Raw genomic sequence first — 27,679 nt, 5'->3', positions numbered from 1 at the left:
ACGCTGTATCCTCACCTGGGTCCCCACACCCTTCAGTCACTCTTCAAATCTGGAAAACAGAAGGAATCTAGGACAGGTGACAAGAGAAGGGCAGCAAAGTTGGAAGGGGGGGGAGGGGGAGGAACAAAAGAACCAGAAGTCTTGAAAAACCGGCCTGTTTTCCTGTTCTTTCCAGTGGGCCAATGGGGGTCATTAGATCCCAGAAGAAGGCACCCTCACAGTGAATGGGGCCCAGAGACAGGGTTCTGCAGTGGGTGAGGGTTGGGGTCTTTATGTGAAACCTTTAACCTGAGATGAGCCTGATAGAGGCTGGGTTGACCTTTGCTTTTCGTCCCTAACCCCCTCCGAGCAAAGCGGGCACTGGCAGGGGTCCACAGAGACCCTTACATGGGAGGAGAACATAAAAAATAGGGGCTGACGTGGAGACTGACCCGGACAGGGCACTTACAGACTTCCCCTGGCCCGTACTGATGGTGGGGGAAAGAGTGCCTGAAGGTTGGAGCAGGGGTTTCCTCACAGCGGGGCCTTTCGGGCCCTACTCCATCTTCCACCATCAGGACCCACAGCTCCAGGTTTAGGGGGTAATGTTGCTGGAGAACCAGTCTCCCTCCCCGCCCTTCCCAGCTCACCCTTTCACCGGGATCCTCCCCCAAGCTGCTAAGAGGAGGGGGCGGGGGTAGGGGGAGCCAATCCCGGCAGCGCCAAAGGGGGGAGGCGGCGGTGACAGCCGCGGGGAGGGGGCGGGAGGAGAGAGGCGGCTTGGCTCCCGCTCTGTGCTTAGCTCGGCTCTGCCTCCGGCTCTGCGCTCACCTACTGCCCAAGCCTCCCGCTCCTGCCCCAGGACCCCAGGCGGGACCCCAGCCCATTCCAGACTCAGCCCCAGCCCAGGCAGCGTGCAACGCCGCCAGGGGGCGCAGTGTGAGCACCCTATCTTGGCTACCCGGCGCCCCCTCCCACGGCCCAAGCGGGACGGGACGGGGGCGCCGGGGGCCATGCGGGGCCAGGGCCGGAAGGAGAGTTTGTCCGATTCCCGAGACCTGGACGGATCCTATGACCAGCTCACAGGTGAGTCAGGGACTCAGGGGTTGCAGGAGGGAGGGTAGATTCCAACCCCAGACCCTATCTGACCCTGGCCAGGCCCTTGCTCACACTCTGCCCCATTCCCAGGCACCCTCCAGGCTGTTCTGGGCAGCAGGACACTGGGGGTTCAAAGCCTTGGGTCCCCTGGGGGTTGGGGGGGGACTAGCGGGCAGGTGGGGAGAAGCAGCAGGTGTGGGCGTGTGTGACACAAAGCTAGGAGAGTGTCTGGAGTGGGAGGTGTTACGTGCGTGAGCGCCTGTCATTCTTTGTGTGTGTCTGTGTGTGTATATGTGTGTGCCTGCACGCACGGTCTCCTTCAGCTGGTTGCCATGTGCCCTAGGCTTGGTGACAGGGTGAGTGTGATTTTGTTGGCTGTGCGATTGTATGATCTTATCAAATGTTTGAGTGACGTTGTGTTAGGACCCTGTATAAATGAAGTTGTTTTGACCATGTGCCTCTGTTTTATGTGCAATTCTGTGCTTGGAGTGTGCGATTCTGTGTGAGACTATCAGAATGGTCAGGACTTCACTTCATGGTGTATGTCTCTTTGTAAGACTTATGACTCTGAACCTCCTGGGGCAAGCATTTGTTAAAGTAGATTGTATTATGCTTTGTGATTGTGAGACTATGCACATTATATTTGGCCTTTCGTGCTGATTGTGTACTTTCATGTGGCAATATCTGCGAGTGTCTATGATGTGTCTTACCCTTGCTGCCTCTCTGGGTTCCCGGTGCAGAAGGAGGCCTTTACTGCCCACCACTTTCCCCGCAATTTTTTCACAAACTGACCAGGTGGACCCAAGGAGAGACTTCAGTGTCCAGCTGCCCAGCCTGGCTCCCAGGAAGAGCACCTGGCCCTTGAGGGGAGGCTTTGGTTAGTGTTTGGTCACCGCCCTGCCCCCTGCAAAAGTACTCAGATCATTCTTTCAACTGAAGCTCCTTAAACCTTCAACAACCCTCCCAGAACTTCACCCAGTCTTGAAGGAAAACACCCCCTCTTGCTTCCACTCCAGACCCAGAGTTAGAAGCTCTTGACCTGGAAGGTGCCGTGTAGCCTCCCCAAACCACTTTGCTGCCCAGGCATGCTCTCTCTCCCACAGTGGGGAGTACATCTGTGCCCGCACATATTCCTGGGTTTGGTAGGCAGACCCACGTGTTTGTGTGGGGGCCTGTGTCACCTTGTGTACATTTCCATGTGTGTGTGTGTTTTCTGTCTCATTGTACAGCCTGCCCAGGAACTCCAACAGTGAAAGGGAGGAGGGAGACTGTCTCCTTGTCAGAAACAAGCTGGGAAGGTGGAAGGAGCCCATGATCCTTGTCTGTCCAGAGGGGAGTGAGGTTAACACTTGGGGGTGGGGAAGAGAACTAGGATCTAATGCCTTGAGAAAGGGTCTCCCCTACTCATTGACCCTGGGGAAATCCTAGTTCCTATGCTGAGACTCCTAGAAGGGAGGGCCCTTCCTCTCAAGTAGGCTCCAGGTGTGCCCTAGATGTGGCTCCCCCTGGGATGGAATCCAAAGGTCCAGCTCTGCTTTGAACTGTGTTCTCACCAACTCAGGATCCTTGCTAGTAGTAAGGCCCCAGGGCACTCATTAGCATCACATTAGTCAGTGTTTGCTTCTGCTTTAATTGATTCTCTCTTTTAGTGGAATCATCCCCTCCCCACTTGGCTGTTTAAATCAGAGATTGAGTGAAGGTGGGGAAGCACTTGTATTGGAAGGTGCAGGAATGGGCGTTCTATTACTTTTGGTCTCTGGGTCTTAGTTTTCTCATCTCTAAAATGGAGAATACTACTTCCTGCCTGCCTACCTCGCGAGGAAAAATAGGTCAAATGTTGACAAGCATCAAGAATGGTGTTCTTCAGCAGCAGCAACCTCGATCTAGAGAGCTCCACACAGGACTTGGAAAATAGAAACAGCACTACCAGGAGATCTCCTTTCAGAGGAGGGCTTGTCTTACAGCAAGAGACAAGAGGCTGGGACGCTCTGAAACGCGTGAGGGGAAGCCAAAAGGGGAGTCGTTGTCCGCGGTGCTGAAGAGCGGTCGGGGCGGAGGTACCTTGGGGCCACGCTTGTGCCCAAAGTTCCTTCCCTGTGCAGTCGGGATTCCTGGGATGGACATGGGGGTAGTCTTTGGCTCCTATCTTTCTGGTCCATCAGGCTGACAGAGAGGGAGTCTTTAAGTCATACCTCAGGGCATCCTGGGTACCCCCGATACTTTTCTTCCCCACTCCCGCGGACTCAAAAGCTGGGGGAGATTTTTGGGGGTGGGGAGAATTTGAGCCCCAAGCCGACCCAGATCTACCCCCTGTGGTCTTCCAAGCCTGGCAGGTCTGTTTGGAAGTGCAGCATGGTGCGAAAAGGCAGCAATCCGTGGCAGTCCTGTCCAAGCCCGAGGCAAAGAAAGGACTGGGGACAGTGAGGAGACAGCTGGAATCTGGCCAAGGCCTGAACTCGGGTCCCTCTGGCCATAAAATATCTTTCCCAAGTCTAGGGCGCCCTCGTGTGGTCTTAGAGCAGCCATGCTTGCGTAGTTGATTCGGAAAGGGGATGTCGCGGCCAAATCTAGTGGCAAAATTTGTACGGAGTTCGAACGTGACTTTTGTCTCATAAATGTAGAATTTTCAGCCAAAAAGACAGGATCCCAGTAGGAGGAGTGGAACTAAGTCTCTCCTGTAGGCTGTCCCGGTGGTTTGAAGGCGTCACTGGGTCCTGGAAGAGTTTATTTTGGGTACAACCCGATGGAGATGAGTCCTGGAAAGGGTCAGGGCTGAGACTGAGGGGAGGGGAGCTTCTCCTTCATGCATTTGGCCGGCAACCAACATATGATGGTAGAATCTGGGAACCCACTGGAGCAAGACAAAGGGACACAAAACAGAAAGTTATGAGAGAAAGGGATTCGGAGCCGCCTCTTCTTTGCCATCCCAATACGCGGTCCAGTTCCTCCTCCTTCCTCCAGCTCTCTCTCCCATTGGTCCAGGAAGTATGGAAGTGTGGGAAGTTGCCATGACAACTATGTCCTCTTACTTCCCCCCCACCCCCCCACTTGCTTCTCAGTGCCAAATTGGTAGGAGGAGGTTGCTACCGGCAGAGAAGAAAGGGCTGAAGAGGGGCAGTAAAGTATCAGGTTCATTATCCCCTTCCCCATCTCCTTTTTCAAAACCTGTGGGTGCCTCCCCACCAGAATATCAGAAAATATTCCCGGTGCTGGCTGTGAGGACTCCTCCCATTCCAACCCCCACCCCCACCCCCACCCCCGCCCCGCCCCGCCCAGTCTAGAAACTTTGAGGACGGGAGCTTCAGCTGGTGGGGATAGGGGAAGTTCCCCTCCTGCGGCCCGGAGGAAACAGGAAGCAGAAGAAGACTCCGTTGTCCGAGATTCTGGTTCTGGTCCTGCGGGTCCGGCCCTCCCGCGCCGCCCACGCAGGGCCCACTCGGGTGGAGGCGGAGACCTGACTGCCCCGGGCCTTGGGGGAGGAGCTTGGCCAGTGCACTCTCAGCCGAACCATGAACCGATGCCCCCGCAGGTGCCGGAGCCCGTTGGGGCAAGCAGCACGATCCCTCTACCAGCTAGTGACTGGGTCGCTGTCGCCAGGTATGAGGAAGGGAGGAAGGGCCTGGACCCTTCAAAAAAAGTGAGTGAAGTGGGATAAGAGCCTTACAGAGGTGGGGAAGGGAAGGGCCCTTCACAGAGATGGAGGGAGCTGGATCCCTCAATGGAAAGCGTTTAAAGGGCAAGATCCCTGACAAAGTAGAGCTAGGAATAGTCTCCTACAGAGAAGGTGGAAGATAGGGGTCTTCAAAGAGGAAAGGGTAGGGGGCATCATGGTCCTTCACGATAGTGGAGGATGAGGGAGGATGAGGCAGGACTTCTCACTGAGGGCAGAGGAGGGGGCCTCAAGCAAGTGGATGTAAAGGGATAAAAGGAGGAAACTTGCAGGGGAGCAGGGAAAGGGCTTATTGAATTGCTTAATTTAATGGGATCTTAAGATGACTGGGGTCAGCGTCCAAAAGGAAAAAATGCCGAGGCGGGACTGGACCAACATGAACTCAGCTAGTGAGTTCATGAATGATGGGATGAATAGACTTGTGTGGCATAAGGACTGTATGTCACCGTTTTGTCTGTCCCTGGGAGTTTGTATGAACCGAGTTATACATTACTGGGGTTGTGATCACTGGAACTGTGCATGCTTGGGGTTGCATATCCTGGGATTCTATGACACTGAAATGGCATGTGCCTGGAGTTCTACGCTTTAGAGTTGGGTAGGGGGTTCCTGAGTCACACTAAGTTAGTTGTATAGTCTTCACAAGCTTGTACCTTGGTGTGGGATGTGTGGAGTTTATGACATGTGGATTGTGAATATCATATCATGGCACTGCTGAGATTTACACACACTTCCACTTGAGATTCCTTAAGGCTGCCTGGGCAAGGCCCACAGAACCTCGTATCACCTCACTACCTGGCCTGGAGAGACCAAAACAGCCTCACCCCATGGCATTCTGGGATCTGTAGTTCTCTGGCTCTCTCCATGGTATCCTCTTGAGCCCTGGAGTATAGGCTGGCCTCTCCTTGCCATGTGTTCCCAGGAAGGCAGGGAGATGGGGCTAAGCCAGAGCCATGCTTGGAAGTCTCTTGGGGAGCCTGTGTCCCTCAAGCCCCCTTCTTGGACCTGTCTCCAGTGACAGATGGCTGGAGCCCGGCAGGACCAGCTCTCAATCATAGCAGGCATGACTTCCAGGCCCCAAAATAGCCCCAAGGCCTAGGGAAGTCATTAATCACCTAGTGCAACTGGGGGCTGCTGTGTCTTCTGGCAGGGCTGGGGATGGAGTGGGGCTGGGGGACCGAGAGAAGAGCTCTGCGGTCTTCACTGGCTGGGGTCTTCACTGGGGGATCATGGACAGATGAAAGTGGGACAGCTACATAGGGTGGGTCCCCTCATAAAGCAGTATTATTCCAGGTTCCAAGGGTGAGAGACAGACAACTAAATGATAGGAGTATCTCTGCAGTGAGGTTTGAGGGATTTAGGGAGGGCCTACCTAATGTTTTAAGATAGTGTACCTTTGAGCTCTCACTCTGCCTAAAGTGCTTCCATTAAGACTTCACTCCCTTGAGTGAAGAGCTAAGTGACACCAGGATGCTTAGGGAGGACAGATCTGGACAAGTCTCTCATAGGGCCCCGGGACTTGAGAGGTTGCTGAGTGGGGAGAAGGGAGAGCCTGGAAAACAACTCACTGTTTCACTTCTTACAGACCCTCCCACCAGAGGCCTGTTAGGACCTTGAGTCCCTGTGAGGCTGGGTCGAGGTCTCTGAAGGTTAAGGGTGGGGATGAGAGAGAGAAGAGGAGGGTCTAGAGACAGGGCAATTGGGTGCAAGGTTGTCAGTCTCTCCATCTGTGAATCAGCATCAGAGAGCCAGAGATGTGGCTGTGCTGCCTCTTTCCTTCCAGATAGTTTGGCTTGGTGTTCAAGGCTCCATGGAATCTGACCATTGGTCTTATCGCTTATGGTTCCCCTGGCACTAACTAAGCTACAGTCATCCAAGGTTCCTTGGCATCCCCACACGCATTGGAAGGGCAGACTGGTAGATCATTGGTCCTGGTTCAAGTCTTGATCCATCCTTCACCATCTGTTTTATCTTGGGAAAATTATTTCCCTGAGCCTCAATTCTTTCATCTGCAAAATGGGCATACTGCTACTCACTCTGACCATGTCAGCTGTAAACACAGGAGTAATATTTTCATTTTTCAGTTTTATTATAAGGCCTAAGTGAGACGATATACGTAAAGTATCCAGGACACAAAATGTGCTCACTAAATGCTGACCCCTTTGTTAGGGTAGACTGTTGACATTTCGCCATCTTTTTTTTTTTTTTTGAGACAGAACATAAGCAGGGGACGGGTGGGGGTGGGACAGAGAATTTGAAGTGGGCTCTATGCTGACAGCAGCAAGCCCAATGTGGGGCTCAAACTCATGAGAGATCATGAGATCATGACCTGAGCCGAAGTTGGACACTCAACCAACTAAGCCACCCGGGTGCCCTGCCATCTTTTAAGAACCAGCTCAAAAAATAACCTCTCCAAGTTTTTCCTGGCCTTCCAGTTAGAGAGCTTTTACAGTTAAATGAGCTTTTTGTTTGTTTTGTCATTAGGGAAATGCATTTTAAAGTTTATTTTTGAGACAGACAGAGACAGCATGAGTGGGAGAGGGGCAGAGAGAGAGAGAGAGAGAGAGAGAGAGAGAATCCCGAGCGGGCTCCACACAGTCAGCATAGAGCTCAATGCAGGGCTTGAACTCACAAAACTGTGATATCATGACCTGAGCCAAAACCAAGAGTTGGATGCTTAACCAAATGAGCCACCCAGGTGCTCCTAAATGAGCTTTTATAGCTCATTTCATGGCCTGCCTGTAACAGTTCCTACCACATAGTAAGCACATAAATATTTTATGAATGAATAGAAGCCTTAAGGTTCTCTTAGTGGGCTTTCTCTCCCTGCCCAATAGAAGCCCCTGTTTAGTTCACCTTTGTTCCACAAGCACCAGATCAGAGCCTGTCATTCGATTTATGTAAGTCCAATTTTAACCGACTGAGCCACCCAGGAGCTCCTATATAAATCCAATTTTTAAACTCTTTGCCCTTTAGGAGCTTGGAATCTAGTTGAGGAAACAGGACTGATCCAGAAAGATCTGGGTTCAAATATGCAACCTCTCATCTTAGCTAGGTGACCTCGAGCAAATCCCTTTCTCTCAAATCCCTTTATTTGGGCCTCCTTTACCTCATCAATGAAATGGGCACAATACTATTCACTCTACCTACTTCATGGAGTTGTCATGAGAAGCCATCAAGATAACAATGTTTGTGGAAATGCTTTGTTAATTGAGAGCTATAGAAATGTAAGGGGCGCAGGAGATGTCATGTTGTTAATAATGGTAGAAAACACTTCCACAGTTACTCTGTGCCAGGAATTATTCTAACAGCTTTCCGTGTATTAATTCATTTACTCCTTCCAGCAACCATATGAGGTGGGAAACAGAGGCACATAGAGGTTAAGAACTTGCCCAGTTAATTATAACTGACAAATCCGGGATTTGAACCCAGGGAATCTGGCACCCTGGCCCGCACTATTACATACCATGCTATGCTGTCTCCTTTTACTTTTCCCATTTAATAACATTACAGAATTAGGTGCTAAGTTTTGAGGGCCCAACAGTGAGTTCACTAGAAATTCTGCTGAGGCCTGGAAGTCCTGTTCGGTGAGAACTGTAGAACAGAAGAACAGAAAGGAGGGCATTCATAACAGGAGCAAAGGTACAGAAATGGCACCTGGTTTGATGTGTTTGGGGGACAGCGAAGAGGCCAAAATGGTTGGAAAGGGTATCTGCTGATGAGGGTAGAGGGAATTAAATGCCAGTTGTGGAATTTGGACAGTAATAGGGAGATATTTGCTGGTTTCATCTGTTTATCTGTAACTTGTAGGGTATGAGAAACCAAAAGCAGTCCCCAAGTTGACTTCTTCCTGGAGGAGGGGGTGGAGTGGCAAGCAGAGGACCAAGCCTGCCAGTGGCATACCCTTCTTCCCATCCTTTCCACACCTTCCCAGGTTGTTGTGGGGTGGGGTAAGGGTTAGGGAAGGGTTAGATACCGAGTAAGATGGATGCCTGACCCCCAGTGGTGGCCATGTGGAACTGCAGAGCAGTGATCCTCAAATGAAGTGGCAGGGACAGCCTGACAGGGGGACTCCTACACCACTATTGGGCTGAGACACGTTCATCCCAGAGCTGGACTAAGGAGAGGGCTCCCTCTGGAGTCAGTCTCCCTAAACGAGGCCTCCTGAGTGGGCAAGCTGTCTAACAAGAGCCAGCGTAGTGTGATGGTTTAGAGCACAAGCTCAGGGTGAGATTGGGTTAAAACTGACACTCTGACACTTACTGATCTTGGTGATTTTCTTAACCTCCTTTTGCCTTAGTTTCACTCCCTGTAATGTGGGGATAATGGTACTTCCTTCATAGGTGTACTGTGAAAATTAAATATGATCATGTCTGGGGTCACCTGGCTCGCTCAGCCAGTGGAGCGTGTGACTCTTGATCTCTGGGTTATAGGTTCGAGCCCCACGTTGGGTGTAGATACTACTTAAAAAATAAAATCTTAAAAACTGTGACCGTGTCTGTAAGCACATAGCATATTATCTAGCACACAGTGAGTGCTCAATCAATGTCAGCCAGCTGTGGCAGTAGTTGTCTTCTGGTTCACTGGCTCTGCAGGCCTCTCCCCACCCCTACACATGTGCACACCCACACCCACACACAGACACACAGCCAGCAGCAGCAGCAACAGCAGCAATGGGAAGGAGCTGGGAAGATGGGGGAGGGGCTCCAGGAAAGCTCTAGGGGGTGAGGGTGGATGGCTCCCTTGGAGGATTCAGATTTCCCTCCTACTCTCCATCATTCTTCTCCATCAGCCCAGTAACAGTTCAGGAGCAGGCAAGGCTTTGGCAGATCCTGGCTGAGAGGAAGGGAGGAGCTCAGTCTCTCCTCTTCCAAAGAACTTGAATCTGTGGATCCCAAAGGCAGCCACAATAAGTCCCCTCCCCAGAGGGTCATGATAAGGCTAAGCAGCCTTTTTCCTGCCCCGGCTATTGGACCTAATCCTCCCTCCCTTGGGCCTCAGTTTCCCTGTCCGTGGGCTGTGGAAAGAGAGTGCTTCCCGCCTCACTGTCTCTATGACAACCGCGATCGATGTTGGTGGTGTCCTCCTGACTGGAGAGGTCACTGCCTTCTCCCGGCTTATATTCTCATACAGCTCCGTGCAGATACAATTATGCAATCACCGTAGACCCATACTCCTAATTATAGGACACAGCTATACTACCAGTCTTCAGACCTCTATCCCGCAGCCCTGCTGAAACCCATACACTTCACGCCCCCCACACACTCAGACATACGCCAGTGCACTCACACACACATACTATGGACACCCAGGTCACTTACTCCCATACACAAGACACACACCTAATAGACACATACGCAGTCATACATAAGAGGCACACATAAGAGGAGACACATATAAGAGGAGAAACACACACACAGAGACACACATAAGAGGAGAAACACATACTCTCTATATAGTCAGACACGGGAATACACACAAGAAAATGCCCAGACACTTATAATTTCTGACTCATATATCTATTCCTTATACACATGTAGCTCATAGTCTCTCTCTCTCTCTCTCTCTCTCTCTCACACACACACACACACACACACTGCCCTTCCCTGCCCTCTCCCTAAGCACAGCTCCTCCCTCTACCCCCTCCCTTTGGCACAGAGTAGCCACAAGGTGTCTGGGGGAAGCTGTCCTCAGGGACAGAGGCAGGTCGCTGCCTTCCTCTTACGGCCTGGCCTGTTTTGTCCCATATCCTTCACGCCAAAGGCTCCTGAGGAGATGCCGGTCTGTAGGCTGAAGTGGCCCCGCGAAGAGGAAAAGGCTGTGACTGGGAGGCTTGCGGGGCAGAGGCGGGGTGTGGGGGCGGGAGAGGGAGGAGATCCTGGGAGGGGAGGGGGAGGGAGGCTGCAGGCGGTCCTCTTACTCCGGCCCGGGGAGCCTGAGGGGGAGGCGGTGTGAGGAGGGCTTCCAGTGTGTCTGACCCTCAGCTGGTGGGGGCCATGCCCCAGGCCCACCATGAACCTGGAAGGGCTGGAGATGGTTGCTGTGCTCGTGGTCCTCGCTCTGTTTGTCAAGGTCCTGGAGCAGTTTGGCCTTTTCGAGCCTGTCTCCTTGGAAGGTAACCCAGGTGTCTGGGTGTGTCTGGGCTGCTGGCCTGAGCGGCGCTGGGGAGGGGCTTACTCTGATTTTATGACTGGGGTCAGGGGTGAGCATGTTAGCGATGGGACAGGGCATCTAGGGGAGGTGAGGAGGGGTGCTTGGGGGACAGGACATCTGAGAGAGGTAAAGAGGGAAATTCAAGGAGTGGGTGGGGGGAAGAGTGTCTGAGGGAGGTGAGGAGGGGATCTGGGGGCTGGATGTCTGAGGGAAGTGAAGAGAGAGGGCCGGGGGCTAGGGTGTTTGGGGGGGGTGGTGAGAGAAGCACAGCATGGGAGGACTAACGTATGGAGATGAGGGGAATCCATTCGGAGCATGAGGAGAGGTCTGGAGACAGGCAGGGCTATCTAGAGTAGAGGAAGGAGGTTCCAGGGATCCTGAGATAACATCAGACTTCTGGGGTATCCCTTTGGGGCCAGGGACCCACAATGGCCCTGAAGATGCATGTGACTCTCCACACCTCCATCCTTGCAGGTGTAGGTTACAGAGTGTAGTGTATGTGGACTCTGTGTGAGGGATACAGGGGGCGTGACTGTGTGTTCCTCTATGTGAAAAAGGATAAAGTGTGTGACTGTATGAACCTTTGCATGTGACAAGGATGTGATTTAATGTGTAGAGGGACCGGGTATGTGGCTTTGTGAGATGTGGATATGACTGCCTGAGGGGGACTGGTTGTGCAGTTGGGCCTCTTTGGGTACTGGATTGTGTGTGTGGCTGTTCCCAGAGTTCCCTGAGAAAATACCAGCTCCATAGTCAAGGCTTGGGATGGGGGTGGGTTCTGGAGGGGTAGGAGTGGGAACACTGGGAATGAGACATTTATAATCAGCTCTGGCAAGAGGGTGAGGGGTGGAACAGATCAGGGACCTTGCTTCCCAAGCCCCCTTGCCACTCCCAGTTTCTCTCAGGATCTTCAAGGCCTAGGCATTGGGAATTCTCCACCCCACCCCAAAGTCTAGTGGGGAGAATGATATTGGAGGTAGAGAGGAGAGCAGGTTCTGCCTCCCCCAGAGAGGTTTGGCCTCTCCCTCCTCTTCACACCAATAACTGTGCAGCTCTATAGCATGGCTGTTCTCCAGTTCCACAAGGGACAGGAAAGTAGGCAAGAACCATGATAGGAGGGCTATAGGGTAGACACCAGGGAGAACTGCAAAGATGTGAAGAGAACTGGAAACGTGGAAGGGCCAATGAATTGCCTACTCAGGGGTTCAGTAAGAGCAGGAAACCCCTAACCCACCCTCCATCCTTTGCTACATTTATCGGAGTGGAGTGGGGAGCAGGGGCTCATCCAATCCTGAAAAGATGAAGTCAGTTTGGCTCTGACTTGCCATCCCCTTTAGACTATTTGATGGGAAGAGGGTCATCCAGGAAACCCAGGTGTCCTGTAGGCTGAAGGCAGAGGAGAATGATTCCTGGGAGGATCAGGGAGGGAAGTGGATGTGTGAACAGCTGGAGGTTGGGAGAGGCGGGGGTGGGGGTGGTGTCGTGTTCCCCCCCCCCCCCCCCTTCCCAGTCCAGCTGCGACTACACCACCGGAGGCCCCAGGCACAATCCGGCTTCGGGAAACCGAAGTCCGGGCTAATGGAGCCCTGGGCGGGGGGCCAGGCCGCCATCGATCCCGACTCGGCCCACCCTCCTACCTCTCCCTCCCGTCTCCCTCCTACCTCTCCGTAGCTCTGAGGGGGAGGGGGAGAAAGGGCGTATTGGAGGGGAAGGCATGGACTTCAATTACCCTCTGGGAGCAGAGCCTTTTCCTGAAGGGCGGAGCCTGCCTGAGGGGAGGCGGGGCCTGCGTGGGATGTCGGGTGCCTTAGGAACCTACAACCCAAGGAAATTGGGCCCCTCCAGGAATGGACTGAGGCCAGCTGCAAGCAGTGTGCTAGGTCTCTGTGAGCTCTGGCTCTGGAGTCTGGAGGTGGGTGCAGCCAGGAGACAGGCACAAGAACGTGGAGTCTCTCCCTAGGGTGCAATTAGCCCTGTAGGACAGGGGTGTAAATAAGGGGAAGTGAGAGGGACTGTGGTCATCGGCTCTGGATAGCCCCACATTACACCAAAATGCTCATCTGGAAGGTCTGTTATTGCTTCAAAGTTTGCTATCATGTCACCTTCAAAGAGCAAGCCATACGAAAGGACTGGGAGGGGACACACTTTTAGAGTGGGTGAATTAGCTGATGAGGAACTCTGTTCCCCTGACAGGGAGATTCTAAGTGCCCTGAAATGAGGGGTTATAGGAAGGAAAGGTAGGCAGAACAAACATGGGTTCTATTGGTGAGGTGCAGTCTTAGGTATCTGGGGTGCCATGGGTACCTAAGTCACAATATATGATTATATGTCCTGGTGACCTTGATATGTGTCATGTTATAGTGGCACAGTGTTTGTAGTGTCCTTAACACACCGTGTCATGCTGTCCCATGTATTCTTGTATGATTTGTTCATGCTGCATGGAAAATGGCCAATGTGGGTCTTCATATGTATGTGTCATGTTTTTCCTAGGCCACATCTGTATATGTTTGTATTAAGGAGTACTGTGTCAAAGTGTGTGTGTGTGTGTGTGTGTGTGTGTGTGTGTACCTGTGTGTGTGTGCATGTGTTGGGGCCTGCTTAATTAGGCCATTGTGGGGGGTGCCTGGCTGGCTCAGTTGAAAAAGTGTGTGACCCTTGATCTCAGGGTTGTGAATTCAAGCCCCATATTGGGTATAGAGATTAAATAAATAAAACTTTAAAAAATTAGGCCATTGGTTTTGAGTGTGTTCCTGGGTATCAAGCTGTCGCTGTATGGCATCCATCACTGTGATTTATCATTCTGTGTGTCACTATACACGTTTGTCACTGTGTGTGTGAGAGAGAGACAGAGACAGGTGTTCCTACTTAGGCAGTCCTTGGGTTGGACATCACCCTCAGAGGTCCAGCTATAACACTGGAGCCAAGGGCGCTGGGTCAGCAGGCACCAAGGCCAATGCCATCTCCCCTCGGTGGCCTCACGGTCCCCGGCTGTGTCCCATTATGCAAGGTGTCTGGAGTGGACTTTATATGCCTGTGAACCCCACTGGGCTTCCCTAACCCAGCCCCAGCTACTCTCACCATTCTCCTCCTCCGGTCCTCTCCCAACACCCGCTTCCCATCAGGTTGATTTGTGATGGTGGGGAGGGGATCGGAGGGACAGTGGGGGTTAATGTGCCTTCCTGGGGTCTTCTCTCTTCCCAGGCCACCCTCCAGGGCCCACTAAAAAAGCGCTGAAGCAGCGGTTCCTCAAGCTGCTGCCTTGCTGCGGGCCCCAAGCCCTGCCCTCAGTCAGTGAAAGCAAGTGCCTCTCCTGTGCTTCCGGGGGCGGGTTGTTTGTGTTGGGGTGTGACCTGTGTGACCGGCGCGGGCCAGCTAGTGTGAGTGTGTGTGTGTGTGTGGGCGTGACCAATGTGGCTTGGGGAGTGGGGGTGGGCGCTGGTTGGCCCGAGTGTGAGGAGGGTGTAGCTATAGAACCCGGAGCCTGTGGAATGTGTGGGCGTGGCCAGTTTGGGGGGCGGGGCCCAAGTGCCTGTGGGCCTCACTGGTCTGCAAAAACGAGTGAGCCCCGGGTGTTTGGGCGTGGCCAGTGTGGCAGGGCTGAGACCTGAGACTGTGTGGGTATGGCCAATGTGGCCGGGCGAAACCAGACTGCTGCGAGGTCTGTCGTGGCTTAACTAGGTTAGTATCTGCGGCTGTGGCCGCCCACCCTGCCCTGGGCATGTTTTGGGCCTCGAGATGCAAGTTTCCCTTGCCCTGAATGGATGGATGCAGGTGCAGAGGATGGAGCCCGCCTTCCTCCAGGTGCCAGGATACTTGGGCTTTCTAGTCCCAGCCTGGTCCCCAGTTGAGTGGCCTCGCTTTCTCTCCAGGCCTGTTTCCTCAGTTGAGCCTTGCCCGTCTCAAGGGATCATACTGAATTTTGCAAGCCACAGAGGCCCACTTTGTAGTTACATTTTGAGAGTGTCATTGTGTTTGATTCCACATGGGGCTAGCTTCAGGAAAAGGACAGGCGTGAGTCCCCCAAGCATATGTGTGTAGGGTCTGTTTCGTGTGTGTTTGTGCTTGTTCGTTATGTGTGCCACTGTGCACGGGGCTGGGGTGTGTGCACTGTAACACGCAGGTCTGTGAGATTTGCTGTTGAGTGTGAGGGGCGAGGTGTGTGTCTGCAGTTGGCCGGGTCTTCCACTTTCTCGGTGACAGTTCGCTCCCTTCAGCATTAGCAGTCCCAGCCTCCCTCCGCCCCCACAGACCCCGCCCGCTGGACCCAGGTGACTTACTGTCCTGGTGGGGGCGGTGGCGGGTGCCTTGGAGAGCGTGGGGTGGGGGCACTTGCCTGGGGACTGGATGTTGGGAGCTGGGGCAGGACTGAGATGGGGCCAGGGATGTGGCCTTGGCTAAGGTTTACTGGGAGCAGGGTAGGGGTGGGTCTGGATGGGCTTGGCTGGGGCTGGGCGGGGCATGGCTGGGGCATGGCTGGAGCATGGCTGGGATAGGTGTCCTTGGCTGGAGAAAAGGATCTGGGCGGGGCAAGTGTGGGGCTCCATGGATCTGAGTGGGTCAGGGAAGGTCCGGAGCCTGGACCCTCAGATGCTTCCTCTTGAACCCTTTTTTTCTACTCTTCCCTTTCTGGGACGAAGATGGGGCTGGGGGGCCTTCTCCTTCAACCAGGGATCAAGGGCCCAGGGCAGAGATGAGTCGGACCCCTGGCTGTGGGGCCAGGCCTGCCCATGGGCCCGGACAACTGATAGACTTGGAAGCTGACCAGCGTCTTCTCTCCTTGCCTTGATGTCCTCGGACCGGGGTCCAAGGGAACTGGCAGGCTGGTCTCTGGCGTTGGAGATGGGGAGGATGGTTTTGAAGCGGGGTCCTGGAGGCTGGGCCTGAGGCGCGGCTGTCCCCTCCCCCCTCGTCCCCTCCCACCCCTCCCCGCAGACAGCGTGGAGGATGAGTTTGAATTGTCCACCGTGTGTCACCGGCCAGAGGGTCTGGAGCAGCTGCAGGAGCAAACCAAGTTCACACGCAAGGAGTTGCAGGTCCTGTACCGAGGGTTCAAGAATGTGAGTACAGAGCCAGGCCAGGCAGGGCGAGGGGTGGGGCAAGGGGGCGGGGCCTATCCGAAACTTCCCCGAAGGATTGGCCTGGATGCTTATAGGGGTAAGAGAAGGAAGGGGAGGCGGAGCGGCCCCTCGTCCCCGCTGACCAAACTTCTAGCAGGAAGCTCTAGCAGATTTGAGACGAGGCGGAGCCTGTAGACTGGCCGTCTGGTTAGTTCTGTTTTTTTAAACTTGTGCACTGAAGAGAAGTCTTGCCTTCCTTAAGAGAACTACATGGTGAGCTCCCTGGAGACAGGAAGATTTTCCTTCTCTGGGAGTCTCTGGCATAGAGTAGGTGGTGGTGAGTGGAAGGGGGTTTTGTTTCTGCTCTCAGTCTGGTTTCTAACCCCCCCTTCCGCCCCCCAGGAATGTCCCAGCGGAATTGTCAACGAGGAGAACTTCAAGCAGATTTACTCTCAGTTCTTTCCTCAAGGAGGTGAGGGGACAAGGCCTGAGAGGAAGCAGCTGTCCATCTCTAGGCTGAGTTGGGGAGAGGGTTCTGGAGGGGCTGGGAATGCCAAATGATAAAGAGGGGTGTGGGGTAGGAAGTCCTCTCCTGTCTGAAAGCAAAACTTATCCACGCTTACCCTACAGACTCCAGCACATATGCCACTTTCCTCTTCAATGCCTTTGACACCAACCATGATGGCTCTGTCAGTTTCGAGGTGAGCTGGAGGAGGTGGGTCAGGGAGGCCTGTTCCCTGGAGCATCAGGGCCAAGATCCACAGGCCAAACCCAGAGAGGGGATTGGGTTAAGGGTATCTGAAGAACCAGTTCCCTCCTCTCTCCTTCCCAGGACTTCGTGGCTGGTTTGTCGGTGATTCTTCGGGGAACCATAGATGACAGGCTAAACTGGGCCTTCAATCTGTATGACCTCAACAAGGATGGCTGCATCACCAAGGAGGTGTGGGGAGACTGAAGAGTTGGAGAGCTTCTATGTGTGAGGGGAGGTTCAAAGAGCCCTTAAGGAGGAAAATGTGACCCACACGTGCATCACCAGCAAGGGGTGAGGTCTGCCCTAGGCTCTAGTCTTCCTGGTTTGGAGGCTGGAGGCTCTGAGGAGGGATCCTTTTCTCTCTTGCCTAACAGGAAATGCTTGATATCATGAAATCCATCTATGATATGATGGGCAAGTATACGTATCCTGCGCTCCGAGAGGAGGCCCCAAGGGAGCACGTGGAGAGCTTCTTCCAGGTGCCTGGGACTGGGTAGGCTGGAGGGTCCTGGAGTCAAGGGAAGGAGGCAAGGTCCCAGCAGAGAACTTACCTGAGTTCTGCCTGCCTCTCTCCTGTCATCCCTTCTCTTCTCTCTGACTATCTTTTTGCAGAAGATGGACAGGAACAAGGATGGCGTGGTGACCATTGAGGAATTCATTGAGTCCTGCCAGAAGGTACAAGTCCCTGCGCTCCATACTTCCCTGGTCTGGACTCAGGGTCCAATTCAGTGATGTAGGAGAAAGCTCCTTTGGGCAGATTATCATCTCCCTAACTTGCCCACACTCCTGAGTCCTATTCCTTCACAACTCAGGGAGGCCTGCCCCTCCCTTACAAGTCTCTCTGGGTGTCTCCTTCCTTGCTGCCTCTGTCTCTGAATGTTCCCATTTCAGAATGAATGTCGCTCTCTGTGTCTCTGATAAGCTCTTTTTATTTCTCTCTCTCTCCAATCTGCTTCTCTCACATCATGGCTACAGGACGAGAACATCATGAGGTCCATGCAACTCTTTGACAATGTCATCTAGCTCCCCAGGAGAGGGGGTCAGTTGTCCTGGGGGGACCATGCTCTAGCTCTAGTCCAGGTGGAACTCACCCTTCTCTTCCCAGGTCTGTCCTCATTCTAGCCCTGCCCTGGGGGCTGTAGGAATCCAAGAGCCTGGGGATTCAGTGGTCCAGACTGCTGGAGCTAAAGGGGCCAGGGAGTGGGCAGAGTGTACCTGTGGAGTGTTCCCAACTCCCAACAGCTCCCACCCCCTTCCTGCCTAACACTCAGTGCTGAGGGTGCCCCTGCTAATAGGAAATAAGTGGTTCTCCACCTTCCATCCCTACTCTAGAAACTACAACACTAGACAAAATGTCTCCTGCTATGGTGCTTCCCCTATCTCTGATCTCATATGCATTGCCTCTAAGATTTCCTTCTCAGAGAGGCTACTCTGTCAATGGCACTGACTAGCCTGTTAGACCAGGGCCTTTGAGAGCCTTGTAGAGGGGGACAAGAATGTAAAGGCAGAAATCTTAGGCCTGAGCTGGGTGTTTAGGTCACAGGTGGCTGGGATAGAGTGCAGAAAGGCCTGGAGATTGTAACACCTCAGGCATGCCAGACTATAGGTCTAAGCTCCATAGGTCTGCCACCCCAGGCTATCATAACATGAGTTTCTAGGCTCTCCAGAAGACTCTGTCTCCTAGGAAATGCCCCAGAAATTTCCATACTCTCCTCAGTATCCCAGGAGAGCTTAGGATCTTGCTGTCTGGCTCATCCCTGGAATTCCTTCCTTTCCTTCCTTTCTGTTTGTGTGGGTGGTAGCAGCAGCAGGGGAATATGGGTGGGAGACGTCCCAGCTGATACCTGCCAAAGTTTCAGCCTACCCTCTCTGATGGCTGCCACTTAAGTTTTTATTTGCCATTTATTCTAGACTTGGAGGCATGGAGTGAGTCAGTGGATGCCTTAGAAGAAAGGGGAAGGAGGGAGGCATGTATAACATCTGAAACCAGTGTGGGGGCATTCACTAGAATCTTTGGTCTACCCAGGCTCTATTCTAACCCCCCACATAACCTCCACAGTTCCTACTTAGGGTGTCCTCTTGTTCTATTCAGTCTACCCAGAGATGCCCCTGAACACACCTAGAAGGCAGGGACCACTCTTGCCATGCTGCCACCCTTTAATATACTTGCTCGTTCCATTTAGCTCACTCTCCCAGTCAGTCAGGATCTGAGGGTTAGGGCCCTAAGGGGGGCCCCTTTCCCATCAGAACACTGTTGACTGCTTTGCATTTTTGGCTCCTCTGTATATTTTGTAAAATAAAAAATATACCAGATCCAATAAAACACAATGGCTATGCACAGGCTGCTGTCTCTGCCTTTTTGTCCCTCCCACTCCACACATACCTCACAACCCCAACCCCTGTACCTGTAGTCTTTTAGGTCCCAAAGAAAGTACCTCTCTTTCCCATAGCATGGCCAACCCTTGGCAGAAAATTGAGATACAGGTTCTGGAAGTGTTGGAAACCCACCTGACCTCAGAGAGGTCCCCATGTGAATCTCTCTCCCATCTCCTTAGAGGAGACAAGAGACAGGATATTAATGTCGTGAAGACTATGCCAAGCCAGCTGTCTTTTGGCTAGACATTCTTACAAGTGGAATCAAGAATTTCTAATTTACAGGGGTGCCTGGGTGCCTCAGTCAGTTAAGCATCTGACTCTTGATTTCGGCTCAAGTCATGATCTTGGGGTTCGTGAGATCAAACCCCATGTCAGGCTCTGTGCTGACAGTGCAGAGGCTGCTTGGGATTCTCTCTCTCCCTGTCCCTCTCCTGTTCACGCTCTCTCTCTCTCTCAAAATAAATAAACTGAAAAAAAAAAAAGAATTTCTAATTTACAGACATCTTAGTTAATATCAAAATGACTTTTCTTTTAAATTTTTTATTTTTTAAACATTTTAAAGTTTTTATTTATTTTGAGAGAGAGAGAGAGAATGAGCAAGCAGGGGAGAGGCAGAGAGAGGGAGAGAGAGAATCCCAAGCAGGCTCTGGACTGTCAGTGTGGAGCTCGATGTGAGGCTGGATCCCACAAACTGTGAGATCATGACCTGAGATGAAATCAAGAGTTGGATACTTAACTGACTGAGCCACCTAGGTGCCCGTCAGTGTGCTTTCTTTTGAGGGGGGATTCCCTTTAGTTTCTAATGAAAGTTCCTTTGTGTAAACATCCTAACCTTGCCTCCAATATGGACATATGTTTGTGTTTATACTCCAGCCAAGAATGATGAGGAACCATATGGGGTGGACCCAGGTCACCATGGAGCAAGTGACACAGAGGGAGTAGAGACTTCTTGTGTGGAATGGTGGCCTTGCTCTGTTTCTGGAGAGGGGCCACCAGTGGTAGGTTCCACCTATCCTTTCGCTGGGGCACCAGTATGTGGTGACTAAGCTTCACCTTCCATAGAAGGGGGATCAGGCCTTCTCTTCCATCACTGTACACATTGACAAGGTAAAGGGAGGAGTATGGTGTTCAAGAAAGGGAAACTTACTTCCAGAATCCCATCATTTTGTCATCTGTGTTTCCTGCTCACATTCTCCCTCAACTATTTGCTCCATAAGTCCTTGGATTTCTTTGGGTCACAGCCCCTCCAAAAGATCTGATAAAAGTTGTGGGCCTACTTCCAGAAGAAAAAAAAAAACAACATGTACACTTTTCCACACATTTTTGTATCCCTGAAGTCCGACCATGGACCTGAAGTTAAGAACCTATGGTCTAGCCTTCCATTATACAGGAAAGGAAAAAGGCCCAAAGAGGGGAGAGGACATGCTCAAGGTCACCTAGTGAGTTTATAGGAGGATTGAGACTAGACCCAGTCTCCCAAGTCTCTGTCCAAGGTGGCTTTGGGATATAGTAAAGCTTTGGAATATAGTAAAGATTTGGATGCTATCCACATCACACACAGTCTAAACAAAGCGACACTGTGACAGGCTCTCATGGGACCCTACACTTTTCCTTCATGGCACTTCTCAGTTTGTTACCATATATTTATTTGAGTGATTATTTGTCTTATTTGATAGAAACTCCTGAGGGCTCCTTGAGAGCCTGGACTAGGTTTTCTTGCCCCACTGATGATCCTATCCTTGAGGCCTAGCATATAATAGGTATTCAACAATTGTGTAAATGATTGTATGATTGGATGAATGAGTATGGTGAGTGTGTGTATATATCTCGCTTAGGTATAGAGATGGTCTCTATGTTTTAGGGTAGATTCAAGTGTTTTTAAAAAATTTTTTTTAATGTTTTATTTTTTATATTTGAGAGACAGAGACAGAGAGCGAGTAGGGGAGGGGCAGAGAGACAGAGATGGAATCTGAAGCAGGCTCCAGGGTCCGAGCTGTCAGCACAGAGCTTGATGCCGGCCTTGAACTCATGAACCATGAGATCATGACTTGACTTCACCGACTGAGACATCCAGGTGCCCCAGGTAGATTCAAGTTTAAAGGAAGCTGAAGTCTGTGGTTGAGTGAGGTGAGAAGTGTCCCAGAGCCAAGACACATAAATGGGTTCAGAAAAAAAATCAGTAGGTTGGCAGTCTGGTCTTTTTTTTTTTCCCGGCCACTGGTTGGATTCTGAATGTTGTCAACTGCTCCATCTCAAAACGCTCCTTTCATGGGGCACCTGGGTGGTTCAGTTGGTTAAAGTCTGACTTCCGGCTCAGGTCATGATCTTGTGGTTTGTGTGTTTGAGTCCCGCATTGGGCTCTGTGCTGACAGCTCAGATTCTGGAGCCTGCTTTGGATTCTGTGTGTCTCTCTCTCTCTTTGTCCCTCCCCCACTCATGCTCTCTCTCTGTCTCAAGAATAAATAAATAAATAAAAAACCACTTCTTTCATGCCTTCCAGTATTTCATACTCTCCTGATTTTCCTCTTACCTTTTTGGCCACTGCTTCTTAGCACTCTCTTGCAAACTCATCCTTCTCAACTGGAATTCTAAACGTTGAGCCCCATAGCTCAGACCTGAGTCTCTTCTCCAAATCACATCCAGTCCCATGGCTTTAAATGCCATTTATATGCAGATAACTCCTAAGTTTATATCCCCAGGATTCTCTTCTGAGCTTCAAGACCCATATCTTCAACTGCCTACTTGACATATTCATATGGACCTGTAATGATCAAACTTAACATGTTCAAAATAGAACTTTGATTCATGTTTTCTCAGTCTTCCCCAGCTCAATAAATGATGCCATCTACCTAGTTGCTCAGGTTAAAATTTAGTAGTCTTGGGGCACCTGGTGGCTCAGTTGGTTAAGCGTCTGACTTTGGCTCAGGTTGTGATCTCACGGTTCGTGTTTGAGCCCCGCGTCGAGCTGTGTGCTGACAGCTCAGAGCCTGGAGCCTGCTGTGGATTCTGTGTGTGTGTGTCTCTCTCTGTCCCTCCCCTGCTCGCGTTCTGTCTCTCTATCTTGCTCAAAAATAAACATCAAAAATATTTTAAGAAGTAATAAAATTTAGTAGTCTTCATTTCTTCCTCTTCCTCTACTCCTTTATTTTTTTATTTTTTAAAAGTAATCTCTATGTCCAACATGGCACTCGAACTCTCACAACTCCCAGGCTCTACCAACTGAGGCAGGTGCCCCCTCCCTCTATTCTACTGCCACCACCAAAGATGCACCACAGCTCTACGTTTCCACGGCTATTCCCTAGGCCAAGCCACTATCATGATTCACTCATAGATTGCTACTTACTCTTCTATCTGGAGTAGCCTTTCCTTGCTGTGGTTACTCTATCACATCATTAGATTTCCTCCCTTTATAGCACTTATTACAAATTGAGTCCCTATGTACTGAATTTGCTGTTGTGTGTTTCTCTAACCAGAATTTAAACTGAGTGCAGAATTTAAACTGAGAATTTAAAATGAATGAATGTATCTCATTCATTCCAGAGGTATTTACCATAGGCCTACGAACCTCTGGTTCCTGTTGTAGGTACTAGAGGGTAGAGGTGTGTAGCAAGAACTTCCCTTCAAGTTTGAGAGGTGCAGATCTGGAAAGTGGATCTTGCCTGGGCCATGGACCCCAGAGTCAGAACAGTAGATGAAACTGTGGCTGACTTGATAGCAGTTGCCACCGCATGAGGCAAAGGGGAAAGTGTCATGAGACCAAGGGCTGGGGTCAGCTGGAATGATAACCCCAGATCCTCCAAGGATATCTAAGAAAATGTTTGCCTGTAACCCCCATCTCAATGCTCTAGGACTAAAAAGAAGAGGGACTATGAGAGCTAAGTTGGGCTACCGCTGAAGGAGTTGAATATGAGACCAAAATGTAAAACGGACGATACTAAGTAAGTCTTCATGATCAGAATGAGCGTGAGCTGCTCATTTCACACACTTCACAAGCTGAGACAGATCTCTTAACCGTCGTAAATGTAAACAGCGCCTACTGACAGGGCTACAGGGAACTCTGAGCACAAACAACAGCAAGAGGACCTAAGCCCATCTAGGGCTCAGGGAAGGATTCCTTAAGGAAATGATATTTATGCTAAGGCCCAAGGGATCTCAGTTCTCCCTTAAACACAGTTCACACTCTCCATTCCCAAAGATGCCAGGCCTTTTCAACCCTTGCTACACTTGTACTCTGTTCCATAAGCCTGGAGTGCTCTCTTTCTTTGCTTCTCCCCTACTCTAGCTCCTACTCATCCTTTACGTTCCAGCTCAAAAAGCGAAACCATGGCTGTCACCTCTCTCCAAAGGAGGATTAAGTCAGTCCCTCCTCTGGGGTCCCGTAACATTTGGGCACACCGTGCGGGCATTGTGTATGTACTTGCTTGTCTCCATCGCCATACTGTGAGCTCATAGTGACCCAAGAGCCCAGCAAGTGGCAAGCTCAATCAGTGTCTGCTGAACGAAGGAATGAACGAAAGACTTAATTTTTAAAGGGATTAGCGCCAAGCTGGGGGTTGGGGAAAATGATTCAAGGCAGAGGGGTGAGCTGAGCTCCTTGGAATGTTATCTTCACAGAACCGATCCTGGGTCAGGGTGATGTAATGAGCCAACCTATTAGAAGAATCTCAATAGAAAATAGGTCAGTTTCTTCGTATCTCTTTAAGAACTAGAGGCTTCTTTCCCGCGCTTGCGCATTGAAAGAGTAAACACCTCTCTTTTTCATCCCCCTTCCCCATTGCCTCAACCGGTTGCAGCCTCCTCCCATACTCCCCTTCTTCAGAAGGGGTAATGGTCCGTTCCAGGGAGCCTGCCTTGTCCTAGAGGGTGGTGAGCACAAATGGTACATTCCATCGCCCTCATTATCTTCCGCTTTTCGCTTCTCCTCTGTTCTATTTCCCCCTATCGAATGAAGCGCAATAGGCTGGCCCAAAAGAAGGCGGGGGAGTCGGGCTGAGGTGACCGGTCTGAGCCGGTCTCCGGCGCAGGCGCAGTGCGGATAAACAGGAAGCGGGCGGTAGAAGCAGCGGTGGTGGAGACCTAGGGGCTTTGAGGGGGAACAGCGGAAGAGCTAAGATTATCGGGAGGCAGCAGAAGCTAACTGCGACCAAGAAAAGGAGGTTTGGCTATCTGCCTCCAGAGAACGAGAGGTCGCGGCCTCGCCCTCCGCTTGGGCTTCCGGCTCCCCAGCTTAGGCTGAGGCAGCGGCTGACAAAGGGCTCGCGCCGGTGCCGCCGCCCTTCTCATCCGGGCATTCGGGTCCCTGCGGAAGGGAGGGGGAAGGGCAGAGGGGGAGGGGAAGGAGCACGAAGGGCGCGCGCTTGGAGCCGAGGCCCTTTCCAGGGCTCCGGGCCGGCGGCCCAACGGACGGAGGCCGAGGAGGACCTGCAGAGGTGGCGGCGGCCGGGGGCAGGAGGATGGTGCAGAAGGAGAGCCAGGCGGCGCTGGAGGAGCGGGAGAGCGAGCTGAACTCCAACCCTGCTGCTTCCGCGGGGGCATCGTTGGAGCCGCCAGCAGCTCCGGCCCCCGGAGAAGACAACCCAACCGGGGCCGGGGGAGCAGCGGTGGCTGGGGCGGCAGGAGGAGCTCGGAGGTTCCTATGTGGCGTAGTGGAAGGTGAGCGCTCTGGCGCGGGCTGGGCGAGAACGTCCTCCTTCCCGTTCCGTCCCAGTAACATTCTCTGCTCGTGTGGGGGATACTTTAGGAGGCTCTAAAAAGGTGTCACTCTTTGGGCCCTGAAACTTGATCCTGTTTTGGAGAGGGGAGAGGCGAGATGATGGGCAAGTCTTCTCTCACGTTATTATGCAGAGTTGAATTCCCCTGTGGCTATTAACATGCCTGACCCCACCCGCCTTGGGCTGGAGCCAGGCCTGGCTCCTGCGGAGGCGGTAGTAAGGAGCCTAGTGTTAGGCTCTGAGTTACAAGTCTTTGTACCTTGGGATCTTGTTCCATAGGGTGGTCTATGTTCAAATGGAAAAACGTGTATAGTCCTGCTGTCCTCACCCGTGGGAGGAAAAAATAACATCCACACGGATGTGCTTGTTGTACTCCGGGAGCGAAGAGAAGCACAGTGGAGCTATGATTTTACAAATTCCCGATTGCTTAGATTTTTTTTTTTTTTTTTTTTTTTTTGTAGTCAGTCCCTGCCCCCCACCCTTTGAAGATTCTCTTGCAGCCTACAAAATTGTCCTTTGCCAGCTGCTGTGCTTTGGCTCTACGAGATGAAGCTTTGACTTAGAGAGTATCAGGGGTACAGAATTTTAATTTAGGAGCTGCAGAAGAGGTTTAAAATGTTTTTTTGACTTTCTCACTTCCCATTTAAAAAGAATGCAGGATTTATTTAATTATTTAATTTGATTATTTATTTTTGTCGTTGGGGAAAATGACCTGAAGATTGTATCGCAGTTTATGAATATAGTGAATATTCGACCAAGTATTCTGTGGAAGCATGAGTCAGTTGCCTTATTGCTGTTTCCTTGAGTACAGCATATATTTTAATTTTCTGAAGTCTTTTGGCCTAGAGTTTCGTAGTTTGCTTTATTAGTTCTTTCCTGTATGTAATGGGATGCATGGGAGTAACACTGTATAAGAATTAGTTGTTACAAAAGACCAAAAAGGTATGGAGAAGTAGAAGGGTTTTCCCTATACGTTGAGAGTTTCAGCTTTTCTAGTGTTGTCAGCCTACAAAGAGTGTTTATTTGAAGGGTGGGTCGTGGTTGTGGTATTTTAGATAAATTAATTGGAGGAGAAAACAGACTACTATGTAGCTACAGTAAGGAGTGAAACAGTTCTGCAGAGTTAAAGGTCTTGTAGAATTTGGGGGGAAGACAGAATGGAAAGCTACTTATATATTTGGAGTCCATGTTTGTGGAAACATGATTGCTCTGTGTGACTTAATCTGTTGGTGTATTTAATTGGGCTTGTTTGCGTGCATGGAGATTCTAGAAAAAGTCTATTTTGTCATCAGAGATTTTTGGGTGGAGCGTTGAAGAGTGCTGGAGGATTTAGAAATTTTAGAGCTAGACGAGAGTGAGGCTAAAGAAATTTTGTTACATCTTCAGTAATTATGGAGAAAAGCTTGTGGTTTAAGTTGGTTTGTTTTTTCAGAATAGTATTGAAAGGGAACTACTCAGAGAATAGAGTTGTCTGTTATCTATTGTCCCTCGTCCCTCCATATCTCTCTGTATTTTTTTGGTGACTGAGCACCTGATTTTTTTTTTAAGTACTCCTAAGTTGGTATTCCTAAAATGAATGAAGAAAGGAAATAACGTAGGGATTGGCAGGATTCCTTTTTAAAAATTTTCTTTCCCTCACAAATCTTTGTTGGTTGTAACTTGCATAATAGCACTGCTTCCTCTTTGTGGTGCCAGTTAACCAAAACCGTGAACCTGACTCAGAGCAAAGTTAGGGCTTCTGAAGATAAAAATGTTTCTTTTATATATTGAAGCAACTCTAAAGGAGTGTTTAATGCCTATTCCTTGGAGAGAAAAATGATAATGCTAAATGTTGTAGGAAAGCAGTAAAGACGTATAAAATTTACCTAATGTTTAAAAAAAATTTTTTAATTCTTTAAATGTTTATTTGAGAGAGAAAGCGTGCGTGGGGGAGGGGCAGAGAGAGGAGGAGACACACAATCTGAAGCACGCTTCAGGCTCTGAGCTGTCAGCACAGGGTGGTTTGAAACCACGAACCAGGAGATCATGACCTGAGCCAGAGTCTGATGCTTAACCCACTAAGCCATCTAAGTGCCCCTAAATTACTTGTAAGAAGGTAACTGAATTATTGATGGAAAGTGCTGTAGTTTCATACATAGTATGCAATGAATTTTTGTTTTGTTGTCTTTGTTCATGTTTGCTGTGCAGAGTAACCATCGTGTCTAGAGACGAGCTTAATACGTTACAGAAATGTCAGTTTTAGGTAGTCTTAAGTAGACTGTGTGTTTTTTCTGCGTGTGTGTGTGTGTGAGAGAGAGAGAGAATAGCATTTTATGTTCATAATATGTTAACCATCTTCATGGTACTCCTGAGGGGCTGTTCTTCTCTCTCTCTCTTTTTTTTTTTTTTAATTTTTTTTTAATGTTTATTTTTGAGACAGAGACAGAGCATGAGCAGGGGAGGGGCAGAGAGAGAGGGAGACACAGAATCCGAAGCAGCTCCAGGCTCTGAGCTGTCAGCACAGAGCCTGACGCGGGGCTTGAACTCACAGACCGCGAGATCATGACCTGAGCCACCCAGGCGCCCCTGTCCTTCTCTCTTGCAGGTGATTAGACCGAGACGGGTGGAAAATAAAGGTTAGGCAAGCTATAAGGTGTGATTCGCACACAGTGGAGCTGCAAGTACCAGTTTGGTGCTTATATCAGGACTGAAGTCATTCCTCTGCTGGTTTGTTTCCTGCATTATGCACTACTAGTGATTTACCTCCCTTCTGGGACAGTGGAGCAAGTCACATTCTTGCATTTCCAGTTGTTCAAACCTTTGCTCTGGAATTGAGACGACTCAAGAGTTTCCTTTTTGGGCCAGTTCCACTGTTGAGTTTGCTGTGAATATAGTTTAAGGCATTTTT

At 50.8% G+C, this 27,679-nt stretch overlaps 2 protein-coding genes across 7 annotated transcripts in view; both read left to right on the top strand.

The window, feature by feature from the left end:
• The first annotated feature begins 721 nt into the window (after positions 1-721).
• On the top strand, positions 722-19,043 carry KCNIP2 (potassium voltage-gated channel interacting protein 2). 6 transcript variants are annotated; one of them, XM_045438662.1, is made up of 10 exons: positions 722-1,065; positions 14,099-14,194; positions 15,112-15,165; positions 15,830-15,954; positions 16,357-16,426; positions 16,585-16,655; positions 16,787-16,894; positions 17,080-17,198; positions 17,318-17,380; positions 17,681-19,043. In XM_045438662.1, exons 1-9 carry the CDS (start codon positions 993-995, stop codon positions 17,346-17,348), a joined length of 747 nt encoding a protein of 248 aa, XP_045294618.1. In that variant the 5' UTR covers positions 722-992; the 3' UTR covers positions 17,349-17,380; positions 17,681-19,043. The 6 variants fall into 6 exon arrangements, with proteins under 6 accessions (XP_045294618.1, XP_045294617.1, XP_045294620.1 ...); XM_045438660.1 differs by having other exon boundaries at positions 723-1,065; positions 17,080-17,184; XM_045438661.1 differs by lacking the exon at positions 15,112-15,165 and having other exon boundaries at positions 17,080-17,184.
• Positions 19,044-24,082: 5,039 nt separating this feature from the next.
• OGA (O-GlcNAcase) overlaps positions 24,083-27,679 on the top strand; it is a 29,761-nt gene continuing 26,164 nt past the window's right edge. Inside the window, exon 1 of the mRNA XM_045438657.1 lies at positions 24,083-24,733. Coding sequence (XP_045294613.1) covers positions 24,535-24,733 — 199 coding nt within the window. The 5' untranslated portion in view covers positions 24,083-24,534. The remainder of the gene's footprint in view (positions 24,734-27,679) is intronic.

Source organism: Leopardus geoffroyi, chromosome D2, assembly GCF_018350155.1.
Source record: "Leopardus geoffroyi isolate Oge1 chromosome D2, O.geoffroyi_Oge1_pat1.0, whole genome shotgun sequence".
Lineage (NCBI taxonomy): Eukaryota > Metazoa > Chordata > Mammalia > Carnivora > Felidae > Leopardus > Leopardus geoffroyi.
Note: the sequence above shows the minus strand (reverse complement) of the source record. Positions and strands in the feature narration are given on the sequence as shown.

What these genes read in the sequence shown, in the direction of transcription:
- KCNIP2 (XM_045438660.1), top strand. Translation starts at nt 993, where the DNA reads ATGCGGGGCCAGGGCCGGAAGGAGAGTTTGTCCGATTCCCGAGACCTG. An exon ending in TGTACCGAGGGTTCAAGAAT is followed by an intron (nt 15,955 to 16,356) that starts GTGAGTACAGAG and finishes TCCGCCCCCCAG; the next exon opens with GAATGTCCCAGCGGAATTGT. An exon ending in TCATTGAGTCCTGCCAGAAG is followed by an intron (nt 17,381 to 17,680) that starts GTACAAGTCCCT and finishes TCATGGCTACAG; the next exon opens with GACGAGAACATCATGAGGTC.